Source organism: Syngnathus leptorhynchus, chromosome 11 (assembly GCF_054491065.1).
Source record: "Syngnathus leptorhynchus isolate UIUO chromosome 11, UIUO_Slep, whole genome shotgun sequence".
NCBI classification, from domain to species: domain Eukaryota; kingdom Metazoa; phylum Chordata; class Actinopteri; order Syngnathiformes; family Syngnathidae; genus Syngnathus; species Syngnathus leptorhynchus.
In genome coordinates, this window is record NC_141205.1 from 7,970,158 (window position 1) to 7,983,029 (window position 12,872).

The following is a 12,872-nucleotide window of genomic DNA, read 5'->3' on the forward strand; positions in this document are numbered from 1 at the left end:
TACAAAAAACAAAATATCGACAAATAAATATGGCTGTTTTATTACAAATTGTGCGGAATATAATTTTCCCACCCCGGTTGAGACACAGATTTGATGGGTTTAAGCGAAGCACTCATGGACAGAAAAGGTTCAATAAAGGATGTAATCTCAGGGGATTATTTTCAATTAATCCTCTGTCGTCAGTACAATCTTTATCTCGACTAGATTGTATTTCTTTGAGAATTCAAATCTTTAAAAATGAATTAAAGAATTAGGAACACGAATACTCAATATATTCCAGACATACAGATGATATATATTACAGTACATGGAGATGGTCAAAGTATGAGTCATTCTTGGTAGAGGATAAAGAATCTAAGCCTGTGAAAATTGACTGCTATGAATTGTTCACTAGGCCACCATACAGCAAACCTACATTTTGTTCTCTTGCAAGACAAACATTGGCCAAATGACTGCTCAGTTGTCAAAAAACTTGTAAACTAAGTCACTCATATCTCAAGGCACAGCTGAATTGTGGCCACTGAGTGTATTTGACACAGTGATGAGAAACATGGGTCAAATTCCCAGGAAATTGCTTAATGTTTTTAATAACTGTCAGGCAAACTCATATAACCATTACATTGATGACATGTATTCTTACAGCACACAACAGAACTCACCTGACCTCTAAGCAGTAGGACATTCATCGTCATTAAGATTGTTTTTGACTTAGGGTTGACAAATGTTGTGTGGATTTGACTCCTATCAAACACAAGTTTCTTTTCGATTAGCTAGCAAATTCTAAAGACTTTGATAGAAACAGCAGAGTAGAAAAAAAAAAAAATTCCTGATTTGATCTTAAATTCCTGTCAAGGTTTAAGATTTACAATATATTGCTTTCAGGTGCTAAAAAGTAAGGTACCAAATGTCTCTTGAAAAGAAGAAAAGAAACATTCATCACTTCTGCAGTGGCTTTTTCCCCTCTCTCTCTCTCTCTCTCTCTCTCTCTCTCTCTCTCTCTCTCTCTCTCTCTCTCCCCCCCCCCCACGTTCCCGGCCTCATCTACACAAGAACTCAAAGAGGGTTGGGAGCTGCCATGTAGTAACAATACAGGAGCAGCCAAAAAAACCCAAAAACAATCACAGCTAGAAGAGACCCCCCCCCCCCCCCAAAAAAAATGCCTCCTTCGCTTCTCGGTCAAGTGTCCTTTCATGGCAGCCGAACAAAGAAATGAACTCGAGCGAACTCGTCGAGAGAACATACAAATCTGGAGACAACAAGATGTACGTTGGAAAAGTGACATTTCACAATCAAAGAAAAAAAAAAAATCATCTAAAAGAAAAAGCTGAACCAGAAGCAAAACAGTCTGTACTTCTTTCAAGTAAGCCGTGCCATTTGAGGGAGAGCTGATCCCCCCTCTCATCGTACGTAAAAGCTACAAAATAAAACAGCTCTAGGGATAAAACAAAACACCCAAAACAAATGAGCTATTTTTTTTGAATCATTTGAATTCTTGAACGAGAGCACACCACGATATTCAGCAGGACGTAAATCGAACCTGCGCGCACAGTCTGCTGGTCCCATAGGCGGACCGACCTGTAGCTTCATTTATGAAAACGTTTCTTTGCGGTCACAAGAAAAAGAGATTTGAAACGCAAGTGGCTAATTACTTGCGCCAAGTACAAACTATTATTCTGATCGGTAAAATGACCAAAATGATTGATTCGTGTCTCCATGTCACAAAAGTAGAACACAAATTGAATGTCATTATGAAGGACTACTAGAATCGACTATTGCTACTTTGAAGAGAATGTGTGAAACGATTTCATAAACGCAGCTCAGGCTCACGGCGAGAAGTCCCTAAGCAGACCTCTGGGTGTAGAAGAGAATGTAGGCCTGAGTGTTGCACACTTCCTCCACACTGCAAACCTTCATCTCAGAGTCATTGCAGTGGACCCAGAAACCTGAGGAGCACACCAAAAGCGGTTAGCTTGGCCGTTGCCTCGCGGCCCGGCGCGTCGCTCCGGCGCGCTCACCTCCTTCGGTGTTGTAGCAGTATGCGGTGTAGTGCCCTGAGCCAAAGCCTTTGCCGTGGTGCATGACCACGGCCGACAGGTCGTAGGTGTAGCCCCCTCTGTGGACAGAGTGACCTGAGCCCGTGCAGCAGTAGGGTTTGATGTTCAGAACCTGGTCGAAGGCCACGTGGACGCCGATTTTCTCTCGATGGTTCCTCCCCGACCACCTGACCGCGCCACACAGAGTTTGTTGTTAGTCGGCGGCAATCTAATCTGAAGGCAGGGATTATTTCTTTGGACATTGAGCGAGATGTAAGAATGGACTTTGAAAACATTTCCACTTGCCTGAAGCGCTTGAGGTGCAGCCGTAGAACCTGAGGTAAACGGTAGATCAGAAGCTGCTTATGGGCTTCTGAAAGAACTAAAGGCTTGTGGGATGTTTTCCTTCTTCTCTCTGACAAACCACAAGAGAGAAGACAAAGTATAGCGTGAATGTGACAAAGCGGGGGGGGGGGGTGCTTACAACACACCACAATATGGTGTAAACATTCCAAAGGTTTTGCGTCCATTCTATTCACTTCAATTGCGCGCCAGCCCGAACTCGAGCTAAATATATCTAAGCCTTAAATCCTAAATTCGAACTTAGACGCTGGAGAAGTGAAACATTGTCAAGTCCAAAGGCTGCACTCACTGTTGCAATGGTTGCAGGCATAAATGCTGCCTTCGAGCGCTTCCATCTCGGTGAACTTGGACAGCATTTCGGTGAGCGTGCAACTGCGCTGGTAGGCTGTGGAGCCCGAGCTTTTGTTCACGCTGTGATAGCGCTCGGGAAACTCCAAAGACAAATCCCAGAATGGCTCCACTGTGTTTGACTTGTGCTTGCAGGACAGACAGGTCACCTGGAAAGAAGAGCTTCCCATTAGGTGTGAAATGCAAACCCAGTCTGGAATTTTTGTTTCATTTTGCCAAATGCCTTAAACATAGTGCCGCACTCACCTGGCTGAGTAGCTGCCCGTGAAAGATGGTGTTCAGCACCTTCAGCACTTGTTTGGAGAGCTTCCTCTTGGTGATGGGGATGACGATGCGTCGTTTGGAGGCCTCCGCGTCCAGCTCCTGCTGCACCTTGTCCAGCAGCTCGCACAGGAACTCCTGGGCGTCCTGCTGGTCGTAGCCGCGGAAAGCCGGGATGAGGTTCCACACCGAGTGCAGCATGGCGAAGGGAGATACCAAAGACCAGCGGCCCGACCACATGACTCTGAAAAGCGTATGCAACTCGTGGCACAGAGACATCCGCTGGCGGGTGGAGCAACGAGTCTCCTTTGGTTGGACCAACTCGGCAGTCTGCGGGGCGGGCGGGGCGCTTTCCTTTTTGCCCACCGCCAAATTTCCAACGCGTTCCAGCGGGTACGAGGTCAGCGGCATGTTTCCGCTGCCAACCACACTTCCAGCTACCGCCTTCACCCCTTGTGAGTGGTTGGTCTTGGCGAGCAGCTCCTCCGTCTCACACAGGTCCAAAGTGAGAAAACACTCCCTGAATTTCTGCAGGTGACTCAGCACTTGCAAGATGGAGTTCATGTAGCACGTGTTCCCCAGGTTGCGCAGACCGGTGACTCCCGGGGCCAGCCGTCGGCGGGTAGCCGAGTGGGCCGAGTAGTAGCGCCTCAACTTCGCGGCCCTGCCGTTCGGAGGCGGCTTACGCGACAAGGTGAGGAGGGAAGGCTTCTTGGGAGGAGGAGGTAGGCGTTCCGGAGGGTCTCGAAACTTGCAAGGAATGAGTGAGATGGTCGGACGTGGCGCCTGAGTGAGAAGCCGAGCGCTCTTTCTGGGAGGGACGTTGACCAGCTCTTCTAACAATCGCCTTTTCACCTCTTTCTTTTGTCTTCTCGCCTCCTCCAGCTTCTCTCTGCGCTCCGCCTGCAACTCTTGATGTCTGCTCGTCCACCTCTGGAGCATCTTGGTGAGGAGGCTTTTCCTCCTATGACGCAAGGCCAGCTGCATGGGAGGCTGCGGCCCGCTCTCCCCGCCACGGTGGGCGTACGCCCGCCAAGCTGAGGAACGCAGCGAGCGCGTACCCGGGCTCCGAACGGTGGAGAGGGCCCCACGGAGGAGCTTGAGGTCTCCCTCCGCGTTGTCATTGAGTACATAGTCTCCGCAGGCAAAGCAGAAGACGTCCAGCTCCCGCACCTCCATGGCCAGCGGGTGGTGGGACTCCTGAAAGTGTTTGAGCGAGTGCTCCTCCATGAAGCGCCCGCAGGCCACATGGGAGCACTTGAGGCAGGCCCACACCGAATCTGTGGTGCTGCAGTCCACGCAGTGCCATTTCTGCGGATTGAGGATGGAGTGGTCATGGCCCAGGCGAAGACGCACCACGTGCTTACAGCGCTCCATCTCTGCGCATACACATGGGGGGGCCCTCAGTGGTAGGACGCACGTCCTCTGGCCGAGCAGCAAGTCATTCTGCGGGTTGCAGTCACACCTTTACGTTAAATCAGTGCTTCCGAAATGTTCTACACTTAGAGCCACCGGAAATAAATAAATAGCGCCCCAAGTGCTACAAACATATTCACGTTATTAGTATACTGTTTAACTATAACATCAAAATGCTTCAAATGTATTGCATATACAAGTTTAATAAAAATTGGAACCATTTTTTTTTTTTTAAACAAGCAAGTCAAGTCAATTTTGGTCATGTGACATTTTCAAGCTGAGCCATGATTGGTTGTTGCTCGAGCACTAAGCACACTGTGATGTCATTGTCAGTCGACAGCAAATGACAAAATGGCCGCCCCTTGAAATGGCTAAAAATGGGTTGATTTTGCCGCTTAATTATTATTCCACCGAAATTTAGGAAACGCTATCTTCATACAGTTCATCTGTCGATGAAGCGAGCCCTGTAATTCAGTAAAGGAAAACTATGCATCAGTGTACACAGAGGAGAAGGGAAGATGTGCTTACTGTACAAATAGTTGGCTTGGTCAAATTACTGGGAAAACTAAGTCCGAAAAGAACAGCGACTTTCTGTTTCATCCATATCCACTGTCGTCAGCAGCGCCCACTGGAACATTCTGAGGGAGATACAAATCAAAAGTGAGTAGGCGTTATGGAACTTGAAATGCACACAAAGTCAAAAGGTGTGCATCGTATTCATGTCCCCCCCCCCCCCTGCTGTCAAACACATGTCACGCTTCCTGCTGGAGCGTCTGTGTTCTCCAGGAATCCGGAGTTTAATCTGTGTGCCTAAAGCAGGATTTGAACAAAACTAGTTTGAACTCATGCGGTTTATCATGTGACCACTTCAAGGTTCATATTAGCTGGTATTGTATAAAGTGCACAGCAATTTAGCGGAACAGTTTGGCCTTCAGGAAAAGTACATACGCCATTCTTATTAAATGCCGAGTCATCCCGCTGAACAACCTTTAAAAAGGTTTGTGTTTTTCAAATGGACTAAAAATTGAAATTTGGAATGACTGACTCCAAAATTTGGAAATGCTTGATGTGAATGCTAAATACAAGAAGCAAATGAGACAGCTACTGACTTTCCAACACAAATGCGCATAATAACCACTTGATGCACACCACCGAATACTTTGAGCTTCATGTTTGGGTTACACTAAAGCTTTTTGGTGCAAAGATGCATCTGATATTTATTATTGTCGATTTGATCAGTTTTGGTAATAAAATTCACATGACTCCCGAAGGCATTGTTGTCAAAAACAATGCAAACAACATGAAAACACAAAGCTAGATGATGACTGGTCATAAAAATGTGCTTTCTTTGGATCGTTATTTAAAGCACTTAATCACCTTTTTTATTTTTTTTGAAGTAACATCTGTTGAGCTAGACACCGATATGTTGATGTTTTAATCCAATGCCAAAAAGAAACGAAGAAAAAAAAAAAAAAAAAAGATTTACGTGGACCGCAGTCGCTCATCGTGCTGTATTACAGTACTGCGTGTTATCTGATGGACCACACGTCTACCGTGCTTGTTTTAATCCCGATTGTTCAAACGGTTCTTTGCAACCGGCTCGTAAACGCCATGCTAGGCTACCTCACCGCCTCCACCTCGGCGTGGAGGCAGAACAAAGGGGCGTGAAGAAGAGCCCCTCTCCCTCTCTTTCCGAGAACATCCAGCAACTTTGTTGAGCCAGCGCGGCCACCAAGTTAGCTCGCGCTTGCTCCGTGCTAACCTGGAGAAGAGGGGACGCCGCGGCGCCTCAAGCCTGGCGACAAGCAGCCGAGACGGCGTGTCTGAAGGGACTTTATCGGGGGATGGACAGACGCGAGTAGCTAGTTTGCGGTAGTGTAGATCGCATTTCCCCCGTGTTAATTGAAGTTGACCTAGCCGCAGTTATCGGTCGCCGACGCTGATTTACCTACTTAGCTAACGTACTGCGCCGCTAAACGAGTACAAACTCCCCGCTGACATACACAGGGGGGGGGGGGGACAGCCAAGCTTTGTTCGCTAATCACGAGTTTGTGAGAAAATGTAAAAAAAAAAACGGAGATAACGTTACCATCGCCAGAACGCATCCATCCGGCACACCGAAGAAGAAGAAAAAAAAATCTGCTTGTTGTCCTCACTCAGATTGAACAACCCAACTCTCGATGCGAGCCCGGACCCCGTCGCTCTTATTGGACCAATGCTGAGCGGTAGCCGGCCTCTCATTGGTCGAGTGGCGGAACAACAGGCAGCAGGATGGACCGGCCGTCCGTCCACCCACCCACCGAGGCCACATGGAACAATAACCCGAGCCTTAAGAGCCCCAAACTGGGCGAGGAGGAGCCTGACCTCGGTGTCACCACTGTGGTTTGTGCTCATTTTTATGACACGTTTCAAAGGATGTACCCTTGTTTCAAGAAGCTGCAATATTCTGGGCTCTGATGATAATTATATGAAAAACAAAGAGCCCACAAAAGACTATTTATTACATTGAACACGGGATGTTTTGGATCTGATTGGTTAAGCATCAGATAGTATGCAATTTTCTTATTTTCAATTCCAAATTTTAAAAAGTGGGGCACAAGAACATCAGTTGTTAGGAGTTCAATGAAAGGCAATTTGAACAGAAGTTAGATTGACACACCATGCAGGTAACCTCCCACCTAAAACCCCCACACACATGCCTCAAAGGCTTTGTTAAAAAGCCCGAAAACATTAAAAAAATATATCCATCCAGATACATGGAAGCCTACCAAGTATCGATTATTGGGAATATCATCACTTTGTCTTGCACATGTAATCATTTTAACACCCAAATGCATGATTGATCAAGTCTTTCCACACATTTCCCTTAATTGTAGCTGGAGCAAAATGGTTGCAGGAAAACTTAAGTGACGTTTGGGTGGGGGAGGGTCCGCAGGCCAAGGCCTTTCACTGTGGCTTTTTGACCACCAGAGTCGAGCCATGTGGAGTGGCAAATGGCGCTTGAAGAAAGACTCGGCCACCCCGTCTCTGCGACTTCCCAACCCTATTATCATCCTTGTACTGTTAAATTTATTGTTTTCCATGGTACTGGTTATCCATGTTACTAATATACTACATGGCTTTGAATCCACCAGCCTGGAGGGTTAAAGTCAGGCTGGTAAAATGCTATCAGTGTCTTTGCATTGAAGCATTTTAACTAGTTGAATACATCGTATGTACAATAACAGCCCCAATTATCCCCGCCACACCCCCGCTATTATCAAATTAGTATTCAGTCTTTAGCTATATTAGTGTGTTATTGTAAAAGAATAGGTGAATACAAAACTATTTCAGTTTAGATTTTTTTTCTTCACAAGGCTTTTTTTTTTTTTTTTTTAATACAAGACATGTCCACCAAAAGGATTTATAAATGATGTTAAGGCTAGAGCAATGAAAATAAAAGGTCAGGCCTTCTTAGACACCAGAATAGCATTTTGATCCACAGGACCAGAATTGATGAACATTTTTTAGAAATATAACAAAACATGCTTTCTCCCTTAGGATTAGCTATTCAACGCACATTATTCCCTTGAATTTGTAGTTTTCGCAGTTTGTTGAACAATTCCAGGTACTGCGTCATGGTGTCAACGCAATCGGCTGGTGCAAAAATGCCTTCAGGCTTAGCAGTAAACGCAGATGGCAGCTCTGGGACGCTGGGGCCCAGGAATGATTGCATGAACTCCTTCATTAGATTCCAGCAATCCCCAGGAACCACACAGGGACAATATTCCACCTGCAGAGGGAGTGAGTGCAGTTATAACAAAGTGAGCTGGGGGATTGTTTTTCTCTATTTATTTTTTTAATACACTGGGAGTGTGTCCAAATATACCTCTACTGATATTCCTCTGGCACTCGAGCTCATGGTCACTGTGCCAACTTTGATGAGAAAGTCGCAGTAGCGGTATCGCGAGCCTCGGCATTCTACTTTGTGGCCCTTGGCATTCTGGAAGTGGCTCTTTAACTTCACCATGAGAACGTCAAAGTTGCCGTCGGCTACCAGGCAGGGTCCGTTCTCAAATAGAGCCATGCAACTTAGGGGGGTTTCTGAGTTGTGCATCACATATAAGAGCTTGGAAGGCTGACCTGAAACACAAAGGTAACACTGACTATAGCAGCGCTTTTGCATTCTGCTGCACATTTTAGCACACATTTGACGTGTAGCTAAATGAAATGAAATAATAGCGTTAAGTATTACCGCTGACACTTCCAGTCGCATGGTACGTCTCACAGTCGACACAGAAGCTGCCCTGTTTCACAGCTCCCAGCTGCTCTAGTTTCTTGTGCACCATGTCCACAGTCTGCTGCACACTCTTCCCCTCTGCCACCGGCACCTGGCACACACTGGGTCACAAACAAACATTGTTGCAAATTGACTATATCACAACTACTCCATGGACATTAGCGTCCCACCAGAAATCATCAGGTATGCCTCGGAGGATGATCCAATTTCAATTAATTGGTCAATACGAATAATGTACCATGGTTGTTCTTTTTATGCCAATGATGTGACTAGTAGCACAATTAAATCCCCACACACTAGATTGCAGGAAGTAAGTATATAAAGTAATCTGATCCCATTCATACAACAGAATCAGTCATGGCAGGAGTCCATTTGCGAATAGAATGAGAACCAATTATTATTTCAGCATGCAATATTATTTTCTTACATTTTTGTTTGGTACTGGACCAAACAATTTTCTCTTGTAAAAACAAAATAGGCGAAGGTGACCAACAAGAGCTAGTGAATTACAGGGCATGATTATGTTACTGAATAGATAAAGCGATGCTGTGATAATAATTCAGATGGCGTACAAAACAAACGCAATATGGTTCATATGGTGGCAACGCAAACCGTATATTGACACAATAACAAACAGTAAAACCTCACCAAGTAACTCCCATTACTATTATTTATCGTCTGATGCCGTCTTCGTCATCGGTTAAATACTTCCGGGTGAATTTCTTCAATCACCATTTTATACTTCCGGTAGAAATAAAACAAGTATAACAAACAAACAAAATTATACTAGCAGTAAAACAATGTTTATGATAATAAATTTATTTTGCTGGACACGAACGATAAAATTCTAAACAAAAAAAGAAACAAAAAATTAAAAGGAGAGACAAAGGATGTGACGTAATGTGACTACTTCCCTTCTGAAAGACACATGCACGTGTTAAGCTAGCTTCTGTTTACACTGATTAAATGCACGATTTACACATTAATTAACACGGGCGAACAAGTATATGAACGTTTCTGTTACACACTAAACAAAGTGCAACAATGCCTAAAGTGAGAAAATCTAAAGGAGGAGCTGACAACCGGGTGCAGTCAGAAACGCTGGTTGACCAGATGCTACAGGGCGACACGGTTCGAGGGAAAGACAAAAGCCGAGTGAAACTTCGGGACGATCGGATTGAGAGCGAAGACAAGTACGTGAACGAACGTCTGTCCAGGAAGATCCTGCAACAAGCTAGGATTCAACAAGAGGAACTCCAGAGCGAATATGGCCTACTGCCAAAGAAGAAAGCACCCGTCACTGTTCTCGGTAAGTAGTATTTTTTATGCTTCTCTTTATGTTTTTTGCTTTGTATTGAGTTATACAAAATAAATGCAAAACAATCAAGCACACTAATGATGTAGGCTAATCAAATTTTTGTCACAGAGAGTGCAATCACCAGAAAATAAAGCTGATCAACAAGTGGTTTTTAATATAAATATTAACCATATATTATTGGCATGTTCCGTCTTTGCACAAATTTGCATGTATTATTGCAACCTACAGTTTTTCTGCGTGGTCTTCAAATCCTTTGGGAAAGAAGTATTGTTGTCCTGTGTCAAATGTTCCAAATGTGACAGGAACAATGGGTCTCGCAATTTGTGTTTTATTATTATTTTTTTATGCTTGGAATTATTTTTTAGGTTCCTCATCTCAAGATGCAGATTCAGATGAGGAATGGCCAGAGTTGGGAGCAACGGATGGTAAAGATGCTGCCAACGCTGTGTATGACACCCAAGTTGTGGTCGACCCTGATGACGAGAAAGCGATTGAGATGTTCATGAATAAGAACCCCCCAATGAGGCAAGACCCGTGTACAGCAATGGCTTAAAATATACAAAATAATACACAAATCATTTATTTGTGTATGTGTGCATGTGTTTTGTCTTCTAGGCGAACACTAGCGGACATTATAATGGAGAAGATAACAGAAAAACAGACAGAAGTGGGAACAGTGATGTCAGAAGTATCTGGCTGTCCAATGAAACAACTCGATCCCAGAGTAGTAGAAGTGTACAGAGGTGTCAAGAAGGTGTCTTCAAATTAGACAACTACACACAAAAAAAAAAAAATAATTATGAATTAATTCTCATCCAAGTGCATTTGGCACCCTGAGTGGAGTTCAGGCACAATTTAAATGTGTATTACTTTCATTTCAGGTCCTGTCAAAATATCGCAGTGGAAAGTTGCCAAAGGCTTTCAAAATAATACCAGCGCTTTCAAACTGGGAGCAGGTCCTGTATTTGACTGAGCCTGAGACCTGGACGGCAGCTGCCATGTATCAAGCGACACGGTCCGTTTCCCGAATCGACACAAATAAGCATTTGATCCGAATTTTAGTGTGTTTATCATCTTTTGTTGTAGAATCTTCTCCTCTAATCTGAAAGAGCGAATGGCCCAGAGATTTTACAATTTGGTGGTGTTGCCCAGAGTTCGGGATGATATTGCAGAGTACAAGAGACTGAACTTTCATCTTTATAGTGCTCTGAAGAAAGCCTTGTTCAAACCGGGTGCCTGGTTTAAAGGTGAGATGTTTATACAAGGCTTGTCTCGTGACGTCTGATAATGAGGTGTTTCAAAAATCCAGTCTTTCCCGAGTTAATCATCACTTTTATTGACACTGTCAGGGGGCTATTTATTTAATGTTTATTATTGTGGTACTGCACTAATAGTTTTTGCATATTACAAATGAAGTTTCTTTAACAATAGTTTTAGGGTGACTTCCGAGTTAAAAATGTACTGTAATCATATTCCACTTCCCCAGTGGAGTTGAAAGTGTAGAGTTAAAAACATACCAAATTATTTAAAGTATGTCGTTGACAAAAAGTTTCCGACACTAATAAATACATCACGGAAATTGGTTACGTCACAATTTAATTTTGGGGATTTTCCCCCGTGACTCGCATTTTGGAACAGTCGTTGCGTCATACGTCCACTTGGTGGCAGTGTTGCACACAAAACCATGTTGATGCTGCTTATAGTTTACAATGAAGGCATAATTCATGTTAATCATGTGCACTATTAAAATACAGTATATGCTTTTAAAGTCAAATGTGTATTGAAACGACAGAAATATGAATTGGTGCAGCATTTTTTTTTCAGAAAAGTACACTGCATGGAAAAAAAACCCTGTGATTTTAATTATTATTATTTTTTTTTTCCTCTGTCCCACAGGTATATTGATACCGCTGTGTGAATCTGGGACATGCAGTCTCAGAGAGGCAATCATCATTGGAAGCATCCTGACAAAGTGTTCTATTCCTGTGCTCCACGCCAGGTAAGCATTGTCTCACCTGAGACAAACGTTATTGTCTCGTCTATAAATGGCCTTCTACTGTGTCAGCCATGGTATTATTGAACGTTACACTATTATGCAATCCTCCCTACTGTCGACAAGTTATAGTTGATTACATTTATATTATTTTTTTTAAGATGAAAACAGTTCTTAATAAAATACCCCTTAATAATAGCTTCAGGCACTGTAATTTTTTAATTTAAAAATGAGTACTTTGCAATATGTATGTAGGTGAGGTCAGTTTGAATGAGGAGAAAGATTACATAAGTCATACTTTTTTATTGATTTTTTTTTTTTTTATACCTTTCAGCGCCACGATGCTCAAATTGGCAGAGATGGAGTACAACGGCGCCAACAGCATTTTCCTGCGTCTGCTGCTCGACAAGAAATACGCCCTGCCTTTCCGTGTGCTGGATGCCTTGGTGGCTCACTTCCTGTCTTTCCGCAGCGAAAAACGAGTGCTTCCTGTGCTCTGGCATCAGAGTTTACTCACACTAGCTCAGCGCTACAAGGCCGACCTGGCCTCCGAACAGAAGACGGCGTTGCTGGAGCTGCTCAAGATACAAACCCATCCTCAGATCTCGGCAGAGATTCGTAGAGAACTGCAGAACTCGGAGTCACGGGATATTGAAATCGGAATCCCCGCTAACATTGATATGGACTGAGCATTTTCTGTACGTCGGGCAGAATTTCAACTCGGACTGTTTGGTATTTAAAAAAGACAGAGTTGCAGTGTCTGTGTATTTGATGATGACGACAACTCAAAGCAGCAGTTTGTAGTATTAAAAGAAAACTGAATCCACAACAATTTGGAATGGAGATCACCTTATTTCTTTC

The 12,872-nt window shown here is 43.9% G+C and overlaps 3 protein-coding genes across 3 annotated transcripts; 1 reads left to right on the top strand and 2 right to left on the bottom strand.

Annotated features, from left to right (window-relative positions):
• Positions 1 to 560: 560 nt before the first annotated feature.
• On the bottom strand, positions 561 to 6,724 carry usp49 (ubiquitin specific peptidase 49). Its single transcript, XM_085923198.1, has 7 exons — positions 6,511 to 6,724; positions 4,950 to 5,059; positions 2,991 to 4,451; positions 2,686 to 2,893; positions 2,340 to 2,448; positions 2,016 to 2,221; positions 561 to 1,943 (listed from the first exon to the last, which is right to left on the bottom strand). The coding sequence occupies exons 2-7, from the start codon at positions 5,019 to 5,021 to the stop codon at positions 1,840 to 1,842; spliced, it is 2,160 nt and encodes a 719-aa protein (XP_085779324.1). The 5' UTR covers positions 5,022 to 5,059; positions 6,511 to 6,724; the 3' UTR covers positions 561 to 1,839.
• Positions 6,725 to 6,856: 132 nt separating this feature from the next.
• med20 (mediator complex subunit 20) lies at positions 6,857 to 9,498 on the bottom strand. Its single transcript, XM_085923206.1, has 4 exons — positions 9,349 to 9,498; positions 8,656 to 8,801; positions 8,290 to 8,543; positions 6,857 to 8,193 (listed from the first exon to the last, which is right to left on the bottom strand). The coding sequence occupies exons 1-4, from the start codon at positions 9,360 to 9,362 to the stop codon at positions 7,972 to 7,974; spliced, it is 636 nt and encodes a 211-aa protein (XP_085779332.1). The 5' UTR covers positions 9,363 to 9,498; the 3' UTR covers positions 6,857 to 7,971.
• An 88-nt stretch (positions 9,499 to 9,586) lies between these two features.
• Positions 9,587 to 12,843, top strand: bysl (bystin-like). Its single transcript, XM_085923200.1, has 7 exons — positions 9,587 to 10,009; positions 10,384 to 10,543; positions 10,634 to 10,772; positions 10,900 to 11,033; positions 11,105 to 11,265; positions 11,915 to 12,017; positions 12,346 to 12,843. The coding sequence occupies exons 1-7, from the start codon at positions 9,745 to 9,747 to the stop codon at positions 12,698 to 12,700; spliced, it is 1,317 nt and encodes a 438-aa protein (XP_085779326.1). The 5' UTR covers positions 9,587 to 9,744; the 3' UTR covers positions 12,701 to 12,843.
• Positions 12,844 to 12,872: the final 29 nt, after the last annotated feature.

Excerpts from the sequence above, each read along its gene's own strand:
- usp49 (XM_085923198.1), bottom strand. The coding sequence starts at position 5,021 with ATGAAACAGAAAGTCGCTGTTCTTTTCGGACTTAGTTTTCCCAGTAAT. Across the intron at positions 2,894-2,990 it reads ACGGGCAGCTACTCAGCCAG|GTGACCTGTCTGTCCTGCAA; the intron begins GTGAGTGCGGCA and ends TCTTCTTTCCAG. Across the intron at positions 2,449-2,685 it reads TGCCTGCAACCATTGCAACA|AGAGAAGAAGGAAAACATCC; the intron begins GTGAGTGCAGCC and ends GTGGTTTGTCAG.
- med20 (XM_085923206.1), bottom strand. Across the intron at positions 8,544-8,655 it reads TGCGACTGGAAGTGTCAGCG|GTCAGCCTTCCAAGCTCTTA; the intron begins GTAATACTTAAC and ends TTTGTGTTTCAG. Across the intron at positions 8,194-8,289 it reads CCAGAGGAATATCAGTAGAG|GTGGAATATTGTCCCTGTGT; the intron begins GTATATTTGGAC and ends CTCCCTCTGCAG.
- bysl (XM_085923200.1), top strand. The coding sequence starts at position 9,745 with ATGCCTAAAGTGAGAAAATCTAAAGGAGGAGCTGACAACCGGGTGCAG. Across the intron at positions 10,773-10,899 it reads TGTACAGAGGTGTCAAGAAG|GTCCTGTCAAAATATCGCAG; the intron begins GTGTCTTCAAAT and ends CTTTCATTTCAG. Across the intron at positions 11,266-11,914 it reads ACCGGGTGCCTGGTTTAAAG|GTATATTGATACCGCTGTGT; the intron begins GTGAGATGTTTA and ends TCTGTCCCACAG.